The sequence below is a fragment of the Corvus moneduloides genome, chromosome Z (genome assembly GCF_009650955.1).
Source record: "Corvus moneduloides isolate bCorMon1 chromosome Z, bCorMon1.pri, whole genome shotgun sequence".
NCBI lineage: Eukaryota > Metazoa > Chordata > Aves > Passeriformes > Corvidae > Corvus > Corvus moneduloides.
The window spans coordinates 65,872,372-65,892,102 of record NC_045511.1 but is presented as its reverse complement, the minus strand read 5'-3'; the positions used below and the strand labels follow the sequence as shown (position 1 = coordinate 65,892,102).

The 19,731-nt window shown below is 40.9% G+C and overlaps 1 protein-coding gene across 1 annotated transcript in view; it reads right to left on the bottom strand.

Annotated features, from left to right (window-relative positions):
• Nucleotides 1-17,066, bottom strand: part of PGM5 (phosphoglucomutase 5) — an 82,337-nt gene extending 65,271 nt beyond the window's left edge. The window contains exons 1-6 of the mRNA XM_032096606.1: nucleotides 16,716-17,066; nucleotides 10,073-10,235; nucleotides 7,423-7,569; nucleotides 3,959-4,084; nucleotides 1,234-1,424; nucleotides 180-334 (exon numbers count right to left, since the gene is read on the bottom strand). Of these exons, the coding sequence (XP_031952497.1) occupies nucleotides 180-334; nucleotides 1,234-1,424; nucleotides 3,959-4,084; nucleotides 7,423-7,569; nucleotides 10,073-10,235; nucleotides 16,716-16,976 (1,043 nt within the window). The 5' untranslated portion in view covers nucleotides 16,977-17,066. The remainder of the gene's footprint in view (nucleotides 1-179; nucleotides 335-1,233; nucleotides 1,425-3,958; nucleotides 4,085-7,422; nucleotides 7,570-10,072; nucleotides 10,236-16,715) is intronic.
• Between the last annotated feature and the right edge of the window lie 2,665 nt (nucleotides 17,067-19,731).

Here is a 19,731-nt window from a genome sequence, read left to right as displayed (position 1 = left end):
AATTAATCTAGGTAAAATCAAAATCTCATCAAAACCAGTTTAAAAAACAAAGCACATAAATACTGTGAAAATTAGAAGCTCTTATCAAAAGACTTCACAATTTTGGAATTGCTATGTAATAAAAAGTAGAGATAACTAATGTAATGATCAAGGTGATACAAACAAATATTTCATCTTACTTGTCCAGAGCTGTGCTGGTAGGCATGCTTCTGCCAAATCCTCGGACACCCATCTGACAAAAGTATGGAATGCAAGACAGATTGGCAGCAATTATAGCCAGTGAATCTGATGCATTAACAAAGAAACCATTTTGGCCAAGGATCATGTAGCGGTCCTGCAGGAGAAAAGAAATTTAAAATAGCATCCTAAATTCCATGTATTGAGGACACATAATTTCTTTTCCTAGATCTACTGGAGGTAGAGGAAAAAGGGACAGGCTTTAGGTTACTCACATCCCCCTTTGGGCAGAAAAATGTACTGGCATCATTCTGGCAGGTTTATAATCTCACTATCACACCATCACTCGCTCCTGCCTTGCAAATCAAAGCTCCAGATCAGTTTCTAGCTTCTGCCTCCTACATGTCACTTCAGCAGCTCTGTTTCTGTCAAGAGAATGCTTGTGTAGGATAATCTTTTTGCCAATGACATGCACTACTATGCAGTAGGAGAGTGTTTTGTGTTTACTGAGAACAGAAGACAGCTTTTTTTTTCAGAATCTTTTCATCCTTCTCCTACCTTGTCAGGGGAGAAAGTTGCTTCTGTAATACATTGCTTTTTATAATGCTGATAATATGACATTAGAAAATTTAAATAAACAGAGATTATGATTCAGTGCTTTGTTTAGCTAAAAAGCTCTTAATTTATGATGCTAACCAAAAAGGACTTAATATTGCTACTGTTTGCTTTGACAAGTCTGTATTATCTACATGCTGGTCTGTTCCTAACCAGGGAAAAAAGTGTTACACCAGCACAAGACAAAAACCAGCCTGGTATTTAAATAATTCTCATTCTGCCTTCAAATCCTGCTTAATTTGCAGTCATCTGCAGAGACAAATTACAACATATGTGTCAGATTTATGGGTTGCAAATGTTACCATCTGTACCTGAAAGTAATACCATTTTCAGCTTCAACGACTTACTGAAAAGCAAACAAATTATAGTTACATGTCCCATATCTGACCCCAGACAAAACAACAACTATGGTGGAACCTCAAGACAGGTCTAAATACTTACTCCATCAGCATCAAAAGCAGCTCCAAATCCATACTCGCCACCTTTCATAGCCTCCAGCAAGGCAGTTGCATATGTTAAGTTTGGATCAGGAGGCTGTCCACCAAAATCCTCCAGAGGAATACAGTTTATGGCAGAATTTGCAGGAGCTCCCAATTCATCACACAAGATTCTTCTCACATAGGGTCCCATAACTGTGAAAACAGAAATCTGTCATGCAGTCACAAAAGTGTATGCTTGACATTCAAATCTTTCACAGCACTGTGGACATTTGATACAAACCATACTTCCAGCAATTCTATACATCTGTCCTTGCAACAAACCCCAAACTATTATTTCAGAGAAGTATGTGATTGTCCTCACATTAAATAATTAATCAGTATGAAAATAATCAATTCAGTATGAAAATCACAGTTCCCTACTACTGGAAGTGAAAAAGTAATCACTGAATGGTGAAAGATGCAGGGTTCTTTTACCCATTATTAAATAAAGAAATTATCGTACACATAAAGGAGTTTTTCTCACTAGAATAAAAATAAAACACTATTCTGTGTGTCTAAATAACACACAATAGCAAGGAAAGTAAACAGTAGGGGAATGCAAATGGGAAATACACCTACCTTAACATCCCAATGCATGTGAAAATTGCAATAGATTCGTCCACCAAAGCATTTTACTACATTTTACTTGCTGAGTAATGCAGAGAATAAACTAAAACTTTCTCAAAACTAACTCCAAAATACTTCTTTATTTTGTTAAAGACAGGACCAGTGAAGACCCCATGCTGTTATATACCATAATTATTACATGCTTTTGGTGACTAAACAGTCACTACCCGAGCACTCTGCATCCCTGGTACAAGTGTGAATAGGTCACTCAGAGGTAAAAAATGCATGAGTGACTGCTCTTTCAGCTACCTTACTCCCAAATCTTGCTAAGTGGAGCAGCTGTGACCTGAGGTAAAATTATGTAAGAGAAACTTCTTTTCATGAAAATGTAGATGTTAACTCTGTAAAATATACCATGATTTCAGGTTCTTTTCTAAAGAGTACTCCTGTCAAAGTACTCTTTTTGTCTGCCAATGTTAAGCTACCAGTGTGTACAGGCATAAAAATATATTCCAGAGGTGCAGAGCTAAAATAAATTTCAGAAGGTAGTCTGTCAACATATACATGTGGTCCTTTGTAATGTCACTATATTGTGGCTAGTGGCTCACTTTTGGCTAATATATCTCATCTAGAAAGTCTTTTGATCAGATGCCACCAAGAAAAGGGCAAACCCCAATGATTTTTGATTGCTCCAACGGCTATTCACTGTTACACATAAACATGTGAGCGACATTTCAATCCGAATTTGCCTGGACTCATCTCTCTCTTTTGATTCTTTTTGGTAATTTTCAGAAAAGAAGACCAAAATTTTTTTTTTTCTGAAAAAAAAAAAAAAACCAAGAAACTACCTTCTTTGTCGTACCAAGAAGTATTTGTGTATACACTTAATCTACATGTACTTTAAATTACAGTACGGATATCTCTCCACCAAAAAGCAAGGTCATAAAGCCAATTCTCTGTCACCTTGTAAATAAAGTAAACAAACTCAAGTCCTTTAAAATGCTTATGATGCATCAGCTTTCTAACCCTAAGACAGACTATGCATCTTTTTGACAACATGTAAAAATTCTTAACAGTCAGTAACACACCTGGATATCAGAGCTTTTTAAGGCACTTTAGTAACATTCTCTCCAGTATGGTACATGGCAAGAGGCACTGCCTTCCTCACTGCATTGCTCAGGGACACCATATGTCCTCTGGACACAGCTTGCCAAAGTGGGTGTTCACACTCATTGGATGCAGACTATAATCCTTGGCCACAGTGAACTGTGTGTTCACACTGACTGTGAACTCACTATGATATTTTGAACAGTGACTATCACACTGTACTAGATAAAATGCTTTACAGAAGTTTTCTAAGTCTATCCAGCTCCTTTTATGGGTCTGTTTTCGTAAACCCATTAAAGAATGAAACCTGGTTTGCTTGATAGAATCTGTTTTCCATATGATAATGTTGAACAGTCTTACTTACACTCCTACCCTTCAACTTATTATCTGCAGAAATCTTTATTTATATTTTCACAATGTAGCCTAAAATAGATCTCATCCTGGTCTGTGTTTCCCTAAGTGACACAGCTTGTATTTTTTTAACATCAGCATACCGCTGATCCCCTTGCTGTCTTCTGTGACATTTTCACCTTGTCTGGAGGACACTGAACTTTGTTCACTTTTAACATTAGTGAGACAAGAGGTCTCAGCTAACTCTTTAATTTCTTTATTCAGACTTAACTAGTTTTATACCATTTAGAATTTCCTCTTAGTAGAGAGACTGCCTTGTAACCTCCTCAGTCACTGGACACTGCAATATACTTCAGGACCCTGTCATGGCAAGATTACCTCATCTTGCTTGCTTCCAAATGCAGAAAGGAAACTTCTATTGGACACATATGCCTTTACTTATTTACCAAGTAAGATAAACCTCTTTGCCTAGTAAGGCATCTAACCCATTGCCTTTGTTGGTAGTGTAAGGTTCAAATCTTACTACCCTTAACTTTTATTACACAAAAGTCTGACATTTATATGCCGTACTGTTATTCAGAAATCAATGCAGTGTACAACTTTAATTGGGAAGTTATTTCAGTGTACCTACAATTCTGCCCCAATAGCACTTAAGTTCATACCTCCATTCATGGCATCAATCCTTATTTTAATCTGATTGGGTCCGGTCAGCAAATTTCTGATGGCATTGAAATCAAAAATAGTTCGAAGGAGATTGAGGTAGATTTCCACAGAATCCACAATTTCCACTAGAAAAATCACACAGAAAAGAAGTGACTACAGCGCACAAAAGTTAGCTTACTTCTTCCAGCTCTCTTCCACCCAACTCAACTAAAGTCAGAGTACACAACCCCTACATGACACAGCTTTGCTTTGAAGTCCACAGAGGAAAAGTCACGGTCTCCCAGTGCCTTCAGTGTGGCTACCATCAAGCTTTAAGCCTTGAAAAGATCAAGTTCTGCCTGCTAAAAGACTGCAGAGATAATGTAAGTTGACAGTTCCTATTTCACTGAAGACATCAATGAGCATACATTATATCAAAATAAACTCTTTATAGATCATTCACTAAACTACTGGAAAACTTTGCAAGCTAAATAGGTTTATTCTCAGAGGAGGAAGATGTCCATGACAAGTTGACACAAGAGGTTCTATTCTTGTATCTGACAGCAGTATCTCTCTGCATCATTTCTTCAAGAGAGACATACAGTCTATTATTCTAAATTCTGGCACCAGGAATACCTGTGTTCAGTTTGTTGCAGATGGACAACAAACTATACTTTTGCAGTGTAAATCTCATTGATTCAGGAAAGTAAGGCTCAGATGCAACACGTTTTTTTGCTAAGGTCTTGATAACTTGAAATTTAAATTCATAAAAGCAGAGCACTACAATTTTTTAGTTCTTTTGGATGTAAAACACTAAACAAAAATGAATTAAGGAAAATAAGTCTGTCATAATGAAAGCAGTTACAAAACAAATGTCAAAAGCCATGATTCTCAGTCTTCTTGGAACAAATTACATTTCCTGATTAAATTAAAAAGCATATGTTATACAAATATCTTTTCATCTGGTTAAATGAGTATCTTGAAATACTTTACTTACAAGTTAAATTATTACTTAAAATCTCATCCAATTTTGCCAGAAACACTAACCTCACACTAATGCTCTTCTTTAGAGTAACACGAAAATGACACAGACATTTTTTGAGCCTGAGAAAAACACTTAGAATAGATTGTGACAATATGCTTGAAGAAACAAAAAAAAGTTCTCAAAGCTGAAAAACAATCTAAAACATATTTGAAAAAGAGCCAATTCTACTGTATATATTAAAAGCCTCAAACATTCACTAAGGTTATAGTATTTCATCTCTTCTATGCCCTGCTCCTAACAGCACTTTAGTAAGCCTTAAGCTTTACATATATGAACAAATGTGACAACTACAGTGGAGTTCGTCACACATATGAAGATAAAGCACATGTAAGATTAAAGTCTAAAAATTATTTTAACTCCTGCTAAACCTAACCTCAGTTGTTTCAACACCTCTGTAGCCTGATTCACAGGAATTAGTTCATACAACTGAAGAAAAAGCAGAAGTTTAAAATACATTCTCTTTGCTTTTTGTTTGGCGAAAAAAGCCAAACATGTTCTCTGCAATAAAATAAAATACTCCAGCAAAACCAAAATTTAAGGACTTTTTAAAATGAAAAACTTTATTTCTCAAAATGTACATTGTCTTGAAAGGTGCAGTTTGGGTGAAAAACAAAATTACTTTAATTCTAGGGCATCAGGAATGTGGAAAAGTTCTTGAGGCCACAATAGAGTCTTACAGTATTTGAAACATATGAAATATACATGAAATTTGAAATACGTGTCAGAACCCTTATTTGTTTTTGACTCCTTCAAGAAAACAGCTGTGTTAGATCATTTTAAATCAATTGTAAGCACAGAAGTATTCACATGCTTAAAATTAAATATGTGCTTAAGCAATACCTCTACATTTGGAGTCACTGGATGTACAAATCCCACAACTTTTCAGAAAGTGTGAGCAAAGGATGAATAAACTGAGAGTCTCATTTACTCTTTTGTCAATTAGACTTCAATAAGCAAACCATTCCTAGTCCAAAAAGGTTTGCGTTAGGTGTTTAACTACTAGAAGCATAAGAACATAAATTTGGCAAAGATACTTGGCTGAAAGATGAGGCCTGATGCACTTAGAAGTCTGTAACTCAGATTCCTTAAGTGCAAAACAAACGTAAAAGCTATAAATGCACACAGCATTAGACATAAGCAAGAGGAGCTGGAAACCATGGTGCAATTAGAAAACTATGACCTAACTGCTATCACAGAAACATGGTGGGATGAGGTACATGACTGGAGCACTGCAGTTGAGGGCCACAAGCTTTTCAGGAGACAGGCTGGGAAGGAGGGGTGGGGGCACTGTGCTCAATGTTAAGGAAGGGTCAGATTGTGAAGGGCTCCTCTGGGAAACGGCCACTGAGAGCCTGAGGGTGAAAATCAAGCAGACCAACATGGCTGGGGTCTACTACAGGACACCTGACACGAGAAGTCTCTTGATGAGACCATCTTCTTTGTTAAAAAAAAAAAAAACCAAACCAAACCCTACCTCCACTGGCAACCTTGAACTTCCCTGCAATCTCTCCTCCAAGTTTCCTGGGACTGTGGCAAGCTGTTGGAATAATTCCAGCAGCTGCTTTCATCTTTCAGATGATATATGACAGACCAACATCATCTACCTAGCTTTCTTTATTGACACTGTACCACATGGCATATTATCTCCGAACCAGAGAGACATGGATTTGATGGATGGACTATTCAATGGATCAAGAATTGGCTAGATGGACACAGCCAGAGTGTTGTGGTCAACAGCTCTACGTCCAGGTGGAGGATTCTGCCCCTCTGCTCTGCTCTGGTGAGACCCCACCTGCAGCGCTGCATCCAGCTCTGGGGTTCTCAGTACCAGAAAGACATGGACCTGTTGGAGCAGGTCCAAGGTAGTGCCACAAAGATGACTGGAGGGATGGAGAACCTGTCCTGTGATGACAGGCTGAAAGATCTGGGGCTGTTCAGCACAGAGAAGAGAAGGCTCTGAAGAGACACTACAGCTTCCAGTACCTAAAGGGGACCTTATACAAAAAATTTCAAAACAGGCAAATAGTGTTAGGACAAGGGGGAAGGGTTTTAAACTGAAGGATAAGAGATTTAGGTTAGATTTGAGGAGGAAATTCTCTAATGTGAGAGTGGTGACGTATTTGAACAGGTTGCCCAGAGACGCTGTGGATGCTCCATCCCTAGAAGTGTTCAAGGCCACGCTGGATGGAACTCTAAGCAACCTGGTCTAATGAAAGGTTTCCCTGCCAATGACAGCAGGGTTGGAACAAGATGATCCTTAAAGTACCTTCCACCATAAACCGTTCCATGATTCTATACTTTGCCTTCTATTTTGATAACTTCTAGTAAGGCATCTTAAAGAGCTGAAGTTCTGCTTATATAATTACCCATTATAATTCTGCCACAATACTGATGTTTAGACCCAATGGACTTAGTATGCATAAAAGCGTACACTGATACCTCGGAAAGGTTTGAATTTGTTCTCCAGATCAAATTCTTGTCTTCCCAGGCGTGATAAATCAACTCTGAGATCTGGACAAATTGCATATTCCTCCAAGGTTTTGCTGATTTGATAGATCTTTTCTGCAACCATGTCTGGAGCGGGTCCTATAAGAGAAAATAATGTGGTGGGTCATTTCTTTCAAATGAAGATTTCCTATTTTAAAAGTGAGTGCTATAGCAAACATTTTTCTGAATATATTTGAGTTACTATGGAATAAATAAAACCAAAGTACTATAGTAAATAAGGTCTGTCTTTTCACAACACAGGTTTAAAACATTTTTCAAAAAAATAAAACATGGAAATACACTGCATTACTCACAACATTTTGATTCACATAGAGTATTTAAATCAATTCTTATCCAGGGGCAGGGAGAATGAGGTAACCACAGTCACATTTGTTTGGGTTTATTGGTCAAAGACTGCCTTTTTTTTACTCTGCATGGAATCTCAACATAGCTATTAAAGGAAAGCCTGTTCTTCAGCAGCAGGTTCTGGTGTTTCATAGGACTTTCTGCAAATGCACACCTGTGAAGATCACATAGTTTGGTGTTTCCCATTATTTCATTACAAAAACATACCATTTTTAGAAGTCTTACCAGTTTTACAGTGGTACTGTATTGCAGTTTCCCTCCACTACCTGAATGAAATTTATCTTTGTTAGAATTCGGTTGCTCAACAATTAGCAATTACAACCTGGATCAGTTATGTCATTCAGAAACAGAAAACACACCTTACTTGTGAATTACTTTCATTGCCAAAGCTTGAAAAATGGCTTTATTTTCACAGATTTACTGTAAACCAAACAAAAGTTGCAGTCTCGATGCAAAAATTACTAGATGAACTATGCCATATGCAGTGCAAAGGTTGAGTCTGAGTTGTAATTGAGTATGAATTGCAACAAAGTCCCTTCTGGCTGATCTGACTCTTCACAGCTTATATTAAAGCTACACTTTCACTCTAAAAATTATTTCCTTTATTCCCTTTTACATGTTCTCTCTCCTAATCCAAAGCGTCTTTGAAGGTGTTTTCAGTGCAAATTTCTCATTCCTCCAGCAACGCTGCTAGAGCAGTGCATTGCCACATAAATTAGTGTCTTCCATCTCAGATGCAGTGTACCAGATGGTCCAATACAACAAAAACCAGCTACTTAATTCTTCGTTTAGCTTAGAAAATTACTTCTTACTTGTCTAATCCAAACCCAACCAAAGGGTGAGGATGTCAATAGCTCCAGATCCTCCTTGATAGATGGATGTATTGTCTACTGGTATTTCCAGCTAAGGAGATACCCCAGAGTCACTCTACATTCTCTTCTACAGCTACAGAAACAAACCACTTCTGCTTGACCTGGATCTGCAAATAGACTGAGCAAGAATATAGAGCAACAATAACCTTCCCAAGGAGCTTGCTGCTGTGCCTAACCACAGTCTTAATTCAAACGCCTTGCCTAATACTTAACTCACATTTTCTCAGCTGGAACTTAAACCAACTACTTTTCATTATGGTCCTGTTGATTAACATATATAATTGAACCTTGTGACCTCTGTTTGAGCAGTGTTTCATATATAAAGCTTAACAGCCTTTCTGAATTCTCTTTAAAAAGGCAAAGCACACTAGAAAGACTGCACCACCAACTGTTACCCATCTACCAAGCAGATTTTAAATGCACATGGTGTTTTAAAGTTTATAGAGTGCTAATGCATCTAATGGTTTGGCTCTGGTACATGTGTGCTGTGACCCTGGCTTTCTCACTGGCTGACCTGACACAGTCCTTTTAATCTCTCTGGGATTCCAGCCTATTCTGTTTATAAAATCACACTCATTTAACCATGCACATTTTTCAATTACACAAGGGAGAGGGGAGAAAGCACTCCTTCTCAAGTTCTCCCACCTTCAAAATGGGGAAGGAAACATTTTATAAGCCCTTTCAGTTCTTTTTTTCACATTGAAAGCACTCCACATGTGTGAGGTATGCAAGGTGTCAGCTACCATCACATAACGTTATATGAGTGTACACAGATCTATAATGTAAAACGTACAGAATGTATAACATACCTACACGTATACACAAATTCCACTATTCAGTGGTGGACTTGTGCTAAAATGGTACAGCTCTCTACCTGGGTAAGACCAGTTACTTCCTGGATAAACATAAGAAGTGCTTTCTTCCACTCGAGACGAGTTATACTGCTTCTGAAATTACATGCTTTAAAGTAAATGCCAAGACAAGCAACACAGAAATACGAGGAAAACAGAAGTCCCTCACAGGCATCTTTATAAAAGGATCAGAACCATTACGGTGATCTGGATGACTATACAAGGTACTGTAAAAATAGGATGGCAAGTCTGTCGTTTATAGAAATCTTACAGCTACCCCAAGGGCTTCAATGAACATTTAATGCTTATTTCTCAGACCGGTGGAGGCAAATACACTTCTATTATAAAAAAAAAAAAAAAAAAAAAAAGAGAGATAGAGAGATGCCTATGTTCTTCACAGTTTTAACAGAGTAAATGAAAAACACATAGTTACAAACACCTAGTTATCCTTGTAAGAGTATTTCCAGCATACCAAGATGGAATGTTGTAGTGTGTTTTAAAAAAACCCCATACCTCCATTGGCAACTTCAAACTTGACTCCAAATTCTCCTCCAGGTCCCCCAGGACTGTGGCTAGCTGTTAAAATAATTCCACCAGCTGCTTTGATCTTTCGGATGATACACGAAACAGCAGGTGTGGATAAGATCCCATTCTGTCCAATAACCAATCTGCCGATCTATGTGGAAAAAACAAGCCAAAGTACTCTGAATAGTACCAAATGTTTGAAAATCAGTATATAAACACACACACATACGGGCATGTATGTACAGGATTGAAATGGTAAAGTCCTGGTATGGAACATATTCTTTTGCAGAGAAATATACGTACATGAGTTGGTTGCATGCTAATCTTGAGCACCGACAAAAAATACTGTATCCTGGCACATTTAACCCCAGTGACCTGGATATGACAGCAAAGCAAGAGCACAGCAATGATAGGGATTTGCAAAGCTCCCAAGCGTAATACTAGGCTGTCATCCTGCAACCAAAACTTGCCAGGTAACCCTGCAAATCAGCAAATCCCCTCAGGTATCAGCACAGTTTAGGGCTGACTCTGTGGACACATTTGCAGGGCTGGGACTATAATAGAAAGAGAACAGAAAGAGAATTGCCTTTCATAGGGCAGCCTTCCAGTGCAATCACAAGTATCACTCCACACTAGGACCTGCAGTCTCTTGTAGTTACACTTCTGCTGCCAAGACACCCTTGGATGTTCTGCCCCATAAAAAGCACTGCACCTCCTTCAGCCATCAGTGACTCCTTGGCTATTCCAAATGAACAGGGTGTGTTTCCCAGGGCACAGCTGAGCAGGGGAAGTTCCCACCATTCTTAAAATAAAAGAAAACCTTTCAGGTGGTGTTATTAAACACTGACTCAATGTGTTTGGTATTACATGCAGTTCCACTGCAAGGTTCCAATTTCAAAACCATGCCTTCATCCCCTACACCAATACTACAGTTTCAGCTTAACATAAATAATCTAGGAGCCAACAAGAAATGTATTTACAAAGAAATACAAAAGAGTTCCAATTTCTGGGAAACAGGAAGACCAAAAAAAAGCAAGGGGAAAAGGAGAGGTTAAGAGTTACAGATGAGAACTGAGGCAGCTGTATATGGAGCTTAAAAGGATATTGTCCAAGTTTGGAGTTTCTCAATAACATCAATACAAAAAAAAAAAGTAAAATCAGCCCACTCACCACCACCACTACTGAGTAGTAGTTTGGAAGGTGCAGGGCAGTTAGGGGAGGCAGAGGGAGACGCGGAACACTGAATCCCTCCCACTCCCCATCTAAAAACAGACTAGGAGTTGAACTTCGAATTTCATTCTCTAGTTTGAAGGAGATTTGGTATCTCTACAGTCTGTGTGGCAAAGCAACACAGGAGGTGTCACTACCTGCCTCCTGTCCATGAAGAGCTGTTCCTTCATATACAGATGACCTTCTTCTGGGCACTCACGTGAGGACCTTAATGGTTACTTAGAAGTGTGCTTCCAAATAACTTCAGAAAAGCAAAGGATTAAGAGATTATTTAACCTGGTTTTGTGAACTATTTTAATAATTAAGACTACAAAGAAATTATCAACTTCAACTGCAAGCATAAATTACTTTTTTGATAACTCTCACCAATCAGAAACTATGTCTATCCATTTCTCTTTCACTGAGAATCACAAGACCTGCTTTCAAATTTTAAAAAATGTGCACTCTATCTGAGATTTCTACCTCAAGCTCTCATGAAAGAATGATTGTTTGTCTACCTGCTTCTCTTTTCAGAGTTTTTGCAGATAATTTTGAAGCCTATGGAATGTTGCTGGAAAACAGGAGAGCTAAGAAGTTAAGAAACAAGCAAAAAATTATAATGGAAAGAAAAATACTATTTAAAAAAAACCTGAAATCGATTGTTTTGAATATTGTCCCTCCCTTTTTTTAAACTATGAAGCATGTAGAAAGCTAGAGCAATGACTCAATCTTCCAAATACAGCTGTCAGAAATGTGTGCCAGCTCTTAAAACAGTATTGTGTATGGGTAAACAAAAGGAATATGACAGCGATAGCGTTTTAAAAAATACTTGAAAATAACCACACAATCTATCTGGAGGTACTCAAGTACAAATGCATTTATGCTTGCATGCAGGCTTATCACAAACATGTTTTTGGTATTTCCAAATCTAAACTAGTGAGTTTTAGTTTTTGTCTTCATGCACAACACCTGTAGTTTTAAAAGTTAGTAGAATATTTAAATTATTCACAATGCACAAATTGCCTAGGACTATCTCTTCACCATATTTAATTTCTTCCCATTCAGCAGATGTTGAACAAACTGGTTTTTCCATTTTTCTGGATGCCAAATATTAATATAAATATGAACAATCTGATTTGCCTTAAGCATTTGTCATGATGCTACTATTTCTATACTACATAGAAATATTATTTATTATGCTGATTTCTGTACTATAGAAATACTGCAATTTTTAGTATGCTAAATTAAGGATCCTGCAAATCAAATTGCATAAGATACATTGGTATTTTATTTGCAGGGAATACTATAAAGTTTCACCTTATATTAAGGTCATCAGTACTTCTACACAACTCCCTGAGGAGAGTGTAGGCCTTAGAGGTGTAAATGTGCTACCCATCTTCCTTTGCTTTCTTCATTTTGGTGGCAGGAATGCACAAGGTCATCTTCTCCTGGTTCAGAATCTCTTCATTTTGAACCAAATACTAAACTAGCATTTAATTATTTCTTTAATTAATTTAATTAATATCCGATTTTACAGACTTCTTGCAATCTGGGCTAAAACAGTAACCAAACTCTATCCACACACTGACTCACAATTAAAGTTCCAGTAATATCCTTCTGAAAATCTTGGACAATTTCATAGCGTGGAAAAATTATCTTTGGAATTCAAAAACTTGCATGGCTACAAAATCACAGGCATGTAACATCCCTTCTAATACTGTGTCCCTATGCCACATTCTATTTTGTCACTGTACTTCTAGTAGCAACAGCAGAAACAAAGAGCCTCAACAAACAGTTACAGCTGAAAGAATAAAGTACCCTAACAAGTACTTTATAAGAACACTTTTATGCAATATTACTGCTTGCAGCTGTGCCTTTTTAGACAATTCAGCTGATTACCATGGAGTCACTTAATGCTTTTTAAATTCTTTTTCCCAGTAATCTCTCATATGCCTCAGTCAATTATACTTGAAAGAACATGAAGCAAGCAGATTACATCCTGAACAACTTGGGGCTGTGCCTCTCTATCTTTTACTACAGTATCCTAAAGATGACTGAAAACCACACTCAGCGTAGAAGAAAGTAAGTATCACACACAGCCAGGGAGGGAGGGCAAGATTTGCATGAAAAGCCATGGAAAATAAAAGCAATATGGTATTACATAGGAGACAACCAGAAAACTCAACTCTCCGCCATCTCAAACTTCTACAGCATTACTATCAATATTCTGCAATCTCTCTAGCATGTTGTCATGACTTTCCATATTCAGTGTAAGATCATTAGTTTCTCACCTGCCACTGAGACTCACAAACAACAGCTTTTCATTTAAACCTATCCTAAACTTTCCAACAAAAATGAGACACTCCATCTAGCTGGTGAGTCTAATATTTGCATCTAATTCGTAGAGGAACTGTATTGCAACTGCTGGAGCCTTCTACCTCAGTTCTTCCAGACATTAAGGCTGACAGACACTACTACTGGCAGGACACAGGTGGGAAGAGAAATAGAGCCTCAGATACTCTCCTACCACTCCACTTTGTCAAACTGCTTGTTGCAACCCAGAATGGCACAGGACCTCTGTCCGGCCTTCCTCACGCTCCCCCACCTTCCCATGACGTGCACTCCCTTACCCAAATGCGTTTGTGCCCCACAGAGCTGGTGGAGCATGTGCTGCTTGCAGCTGCAGAGCATGGGAAAGCTGTGCAGGCTGCAGCTGTGGGGCATGTACCTGCAGCCCTGAGCTGGAGGGCATGAGCCAGCAGCACCCAGGATGAGCAGACCAAGCACTGGCAGCTGACTGAGCAGGGGACCTCATCTCACTCCTTGTACCAGAGCCTATGCCAACCGTGCTAAGCTGTTAGCACAGGGGGAATGTGGGATGAGTCACCAAGTTAGAACAAGAGGAACCTAGCAACTCTAAAGGGCAATCCATTTACAGTTGATAATAGAAAATCACTTTTATTTTTGTACTCAGCAGGCACAACTAACCATGACACTCGGTATGTATCTTCCAGGAAGGAGATTAAAGTTCAGTTTATCAGCACTGTGTGGCTATTCCTCTCCTGGCACTCAGGGCAGCTGAACATTTTCAATGCACCTTCAAGCCTTCCCCACATTTTACCTGATCCAGCCTACCATCAGTTCACTTCTTTCACTGTCATACTGGCTACATGATTTCTCATGATACTAACCTCATCCAAAGGGAGAGATTTTTGCTCTCATGAGTCTTCTCTTCCTCTCCCACTGCTTACATAGCACAGCACTAAGCAATGCTATCAAGTAGATTTAGATATTTTCCCAGCAGGTGTATTTTAACAGCCAAAAAATAACACGTACAGATAGTACTAAGTAAGTAAACATGAGACTTATACATTTACACTGTGCTTGAGAGAAACAGAGGTGAGGGTGAGCAGGGTGAAGACGTTACAAAGAGAATAGAGGATGAGAACATGGAAATGGGAAGCCCTTTCAGTAGCTCCCTACCAGCTGGGCTGCTGAATTTCTGAGGACTGTGTCATTAGCAAGATAATCATGCGTGAATTCAGATCTTTGTGAGAACTGTGAGCAGAAGAGTTTGGGGTTTGGCTTCAGAAGACACTAGGGAGAAACTGTGTTTCTAAGAAACCTGCAGTAACTTAAGAAAGGGGAAGAATTATTACAGCACGGTGCCAGAAATACGTCAAACTGGAAATCTCCTGAGGGCAGAACGATATTCAAGGAAGACGGGGCATGTGACAGTAAGAAGGAGGCAGGCTGATAGGAAAAATTAGTCAGCATAACTTGTCTGAGAAGCCCCTGCTCTTCTAAACCCTTAACTTCTTCAGTACGTCAGTCCTTGTGGTCACCCTGCACTGTAACTAACCCATTCCTGTAGCTCCTACCAGCATGCAAGGACAGGCAAGAACTTCAGCCTCAGCAGTGCAGTTCTTTCTGCCAGGCTCTTGCTTTAGTTGTTGCTGCACTTCATCTCACCTGGTCAACAAGTACAACTCCATCAGTGAGACTATCTCCACTGAGCTACATGGGCAATGAGGCTAGGGAGCAGCACTCCTCCGCAACCTGTCCCCCTTTCTTGCAACTCCCCACACACCAGCCCACTTCCTCTGCCCTACACCCACTCCCTGCATGCTCCCTTCCCTGACACTGCAGATAGAACCGCTGTGCCAGTCTTGCCACTGTCCCCACTTCCACCAGTGTACCCCCCAGCGCCCTTCCACACCCTGGGCCACATAAACCCCGGCCTCTGCCAAGTCCCTATATGAATGGTGATTTTGCACTAGGCAGACGGTATGTAAGACAGTCAGTCTGACATCTCAGACATCACTCAGCATCTGCTTGATACTACCAGCACATTGAGAACATGTTTTAGAAGTAAATTTAAAATATTCATTATTCATACAAGACTGACTGGTCTATATAGCTTGTACATGACAACAAATCAGCAGGGAAAATTCAAACACGTATAAAGATTCATTTCAAAATGAAAGATCTTCTGAAAGCACTGCCTTTGAAGCACTGAGCTTTTGCAAAAAATAATCCCTACAAAAAGAAACCCTATAAAATTATATCACTCCTTCTGCCAAATCTAGAGGATCAGTCTAGGCATCACAACAAGAGACAGCAGTTTCAACTCTGCTTTGAAGCGGAACTTCAAGCCTGCATTATCTGGTGTTTCCAGCTTTCTGTACACAGACATCCACACACGCATGTATCTAGCAGAAGACATAAGTCTTCTTCCCAAGTTCTTTCCTACTTTCAAAACTGCACAAGAAACGTTTGTGTCCCGTCTGACCACAGGTTTCTGCCACTGTTGTCTTCCTGTATTTTACAATTTGTTAGCAAGTGACCAATAGAAAAGAACTATTATTTTCCTAAGATGTAGATAAAATGCTGAATTCCTCTTCCTTCAACAATACAATTTTCCTTAAATATGTTTAAAATATCCTGAGCAGCAGATGCATGTCTGATACCTTTGTTTCCCATGTACCTATTTTTAACTCTGCTTCATTTTCTCCTGCAGAGTGAACCCTGTGTTTCAGCTCCCATTGCCTTCCTCCTTCTAGAATAAGGTGTGAAACAGCACCGCACGGCTGGCAGTCTCCTGAGGCTGCCACCACCCCCACCGCCACACCCCGACAGAGCCATCACCTCTCCAGGGCCCAGCGGCACAGCCCAGCGGACGCACGAACCGGCACGTGTGGGGCTGGCTCGGGCACCTGACGCGCACAGCGCTGACATCCAGCCGCACGCGGAGTTCCTCCGGGCTCCGTCTGCGTCTGGAGCGCTGTCCGGGTGATGACATTGGAAGGTTCTGCCCGTGCTTCCCGCGGGAGCGCCGGCGCGGGCAGAGCGCGGGTGCCGCTGCCAGGGACGGGGCGCAGGGGCCGTCGAGGGGCGGCGGGGAGGGTGAGGGGCCGCTTACCCCGTTGGCCGCGGCCATCTGGACGACGATCTCGATGGCCGTCTTGCTGAAGTACCTGCCGTCGCTGCCCACCACCATGGTGCAGCCCTGCCGGTCGCGGAGGTCGACGGAGGAGAGGAGGCTCTGCACGAAGTTGGGCAGGTAGTTGCGCTGGCTCTCGAAGAGCGCCGTGGGCCGCCGCAGGCCCCCTCCGCCCGTCGGGCGCTGGTCCTCGTAGGGCGCCGTCTGCACGGTGAGCACGGGGATGGGGGTCCGCTCCATGGCGGCTGCCGCCCGCCGGGCTGTGGCTCCGCTGGGGAGCGGCGGCCCTGGCGCAGGCTGCCGAACCGGCCGTGGGCAGCCCAGAGGCGTTCGCCGGGCGGGGCCCGGCGTCGCGGGGGAGCCAGGGCGGGCGCGGGGTGCGCACCGCCCCTTCCCCGCCCGCCCCGCCGAGGGCCCCGTCGGCGCCTCGCTGCCCGCCGCGGCGCCCGAGGCTCGCCAGCCCGCTGCCATCAGCATGCGGCGGCCCCGTCCAAAAATAACCCTGGAAAGCGAAGCCGAGAGCCGCGGGCTCCTGCCAGGGGTGTAACTGGAGGCAGCGGGGAGCGGGCGAGCCAGCGCCGCACACTTGCTCGGGGGGATCACGGTCTGTCAGCGTCGGGCCCCCCCGCCGACCCCCGGCGGGCCCCGGCAGCCGCGGACCCCGGGCACGGCGGCAGCACCTTCCGGCCGAGGGCAGCGCCCCTATGTAGCGAAGAGTCCGGCTGGAGTAGGCCGGGCAGTGGTACTGTCCCAGGCGAGGAAACAAGGGAGCAGGCAATTAAAGCACGAACAAAGGGAATCGATTTTTTTTTTTTTTTCTTCCTTACTGTATTGCTCAAAAGCAAGTTTTTTGTATAGTAAGTAAACTTGAGCAGGGGCTTGCTAAGTAAGCGTTCTCTCCAGGCTCACTCTTTGTAAGGCCGACTCTCAAGGTGCCTTTCCCTATGACAAACCAAGGTATTTCATAGAGATGTATGGCAAGGCTTAGTTCATGGGTTCATTCTGTTTAAATGAAATGCAGAGGCGGTGGCACTAGCTACTGTGAAGATGCCTGACATTTCCCAGTATAAAGGCTGTGTTTATAGATGCCTGTGACTGTCAAACATCAGCTGAAAGTTTCCATCCAAATGCTCTTTTCACACTGGGCCCACACAGCACTTTTTTGCCAGGACAATTCTCTTGGTAGGAGAGTTGGGAAAAATAGTCGTGTAACTTCGATGTCATTCTTGTGCTTAGGAAATCCCTGGTGTAGACCTGCATCTGAGCAGGCAAAAATAGTTCTGTAAGGCATTTTTCTGGTTTCTTCAAAGGAGTCTGCTCATACACCACTCAGAAGCCCAGTGGAGTGTTACGGTTCAACAAAGCAACGTGTTAGCTGCAATAATAAGAGGTGGCCAGGCAAATATGGTGTAAAATGCTTTCGTCTTTTACAGAGGCTGCAGGTCCATTATATAGTTCGTTCAGTAGTTCATTAAGAGTCAGTGAGAGTCACCTGATGAATGGTAACCAGAGGAACTCAGTCATGATTTTGAGCCCTATTTCTGCAGGCTTTTTAGTGGTTCATAGAGCATGACAGTTTAATTTAATTTTCTGCTACCCATACATCCCTTTTGCAGGGATGGCTGCCATCACAGTAGAACACTCTACAGTAGGCAAGGCCCAACAGTTTAGTTTAAACGAAGTAATTCATTTAAGCAGATACAAGAATTCTAGCTCTGTTGGGAGAACACCTTTAGCAGCAGAGGGCCAGAGCACATACAGGGAAGCAGTAATCTCGTCTCTCTCTTTTGTTAGACCTCGTAGCCTGTAGTCATGGTTGTGGCTTCCTGTACTGATTCAGAATGCATTTTAAACAGCAAAAAGAAAAAAAATCTGCCCTGTGGAAATGCCAGTTCTCATATCCCTAATGTAAACAAGGCACAGTTTATATGAGGTAGCTGTATCTTAAATAATATTGAGCACTGCCAGCAGTGAAACCAAGACATACAGTGTGCCTTAGTGAAAGCTGAAATAAAATCAGATAACTGCTATTTACCATAGCAAGTACCCAACAAGGAAACAGCAGCAAAGATGGAAAGCATTACAAAGAACAGATAAGATCAAAATAAAGGAAAACACATGACCAAAGTAAGAAATTTGATAGTCTTTGAAATAAAGAATTGACTGCATTTTTCATATGGATAGAGGAAATGTGTTCAGCATTTGGAAGAAAATATATTAATTTGAATCAATTTTAAAAACTCTGCAAACACTGACATTCTCAGAATGTGTATTTAAGAGTGACAATTTTCCGAAATTGCTTGTCTCCACCCATATAATTTATGTACAGTAATGAAAAAATGTGTTTTACAGTCTTTTCAAGCATTGCCTTGACAAAGGCACTACCAGAAGTGTAATGGGTTGTAATGAGCACTGTAAATTTAGTTCAAACTCAAGCTCTGCTTTAGGTAAGTCCAACCAAAACTTTATGTAACCCCTCTTTCATTATGATTCTTGAAATACTTTGCAAAACTCAGTGTTATTAAGTCATACTATTTCAGAAGGACCTCAGGTTTTGTTTTAAAAAATAAATTATCAGCCTTCTCAGTGGCGGTGCAAAGCATGAGGAAGTTAATGTAGAGAGCCTGAACATTTTAGGACGAAAGCTGAAGAAAAAGAACGATGTTTTTACTTTTTGAAATAAATTCTTCAGTTTCCCAGCACCCAGATTAGCATTATGTTGATACATTTATCCATGGATAAGTGCTTCAATTTCTGTTCTATAGCAATACAAGTCCCACAAGCAGTCCTGTTCTCAGCAGATGTCAGTGAGAAGTGGAGGTCTCTGTAAATGGCTAGTATTGCAGTGCATTAGCTGATTACTGGTGTGTATCTTCAACAAATGAATAATTATCAGTTTGGGATATTAAAAGTCTGGAATGTCTTCTTGGAAAACAACAGCTAAATATATTCTTAGTATTACCAAACTCTGTTGTGACTGAGTTTTTTAAAGGTT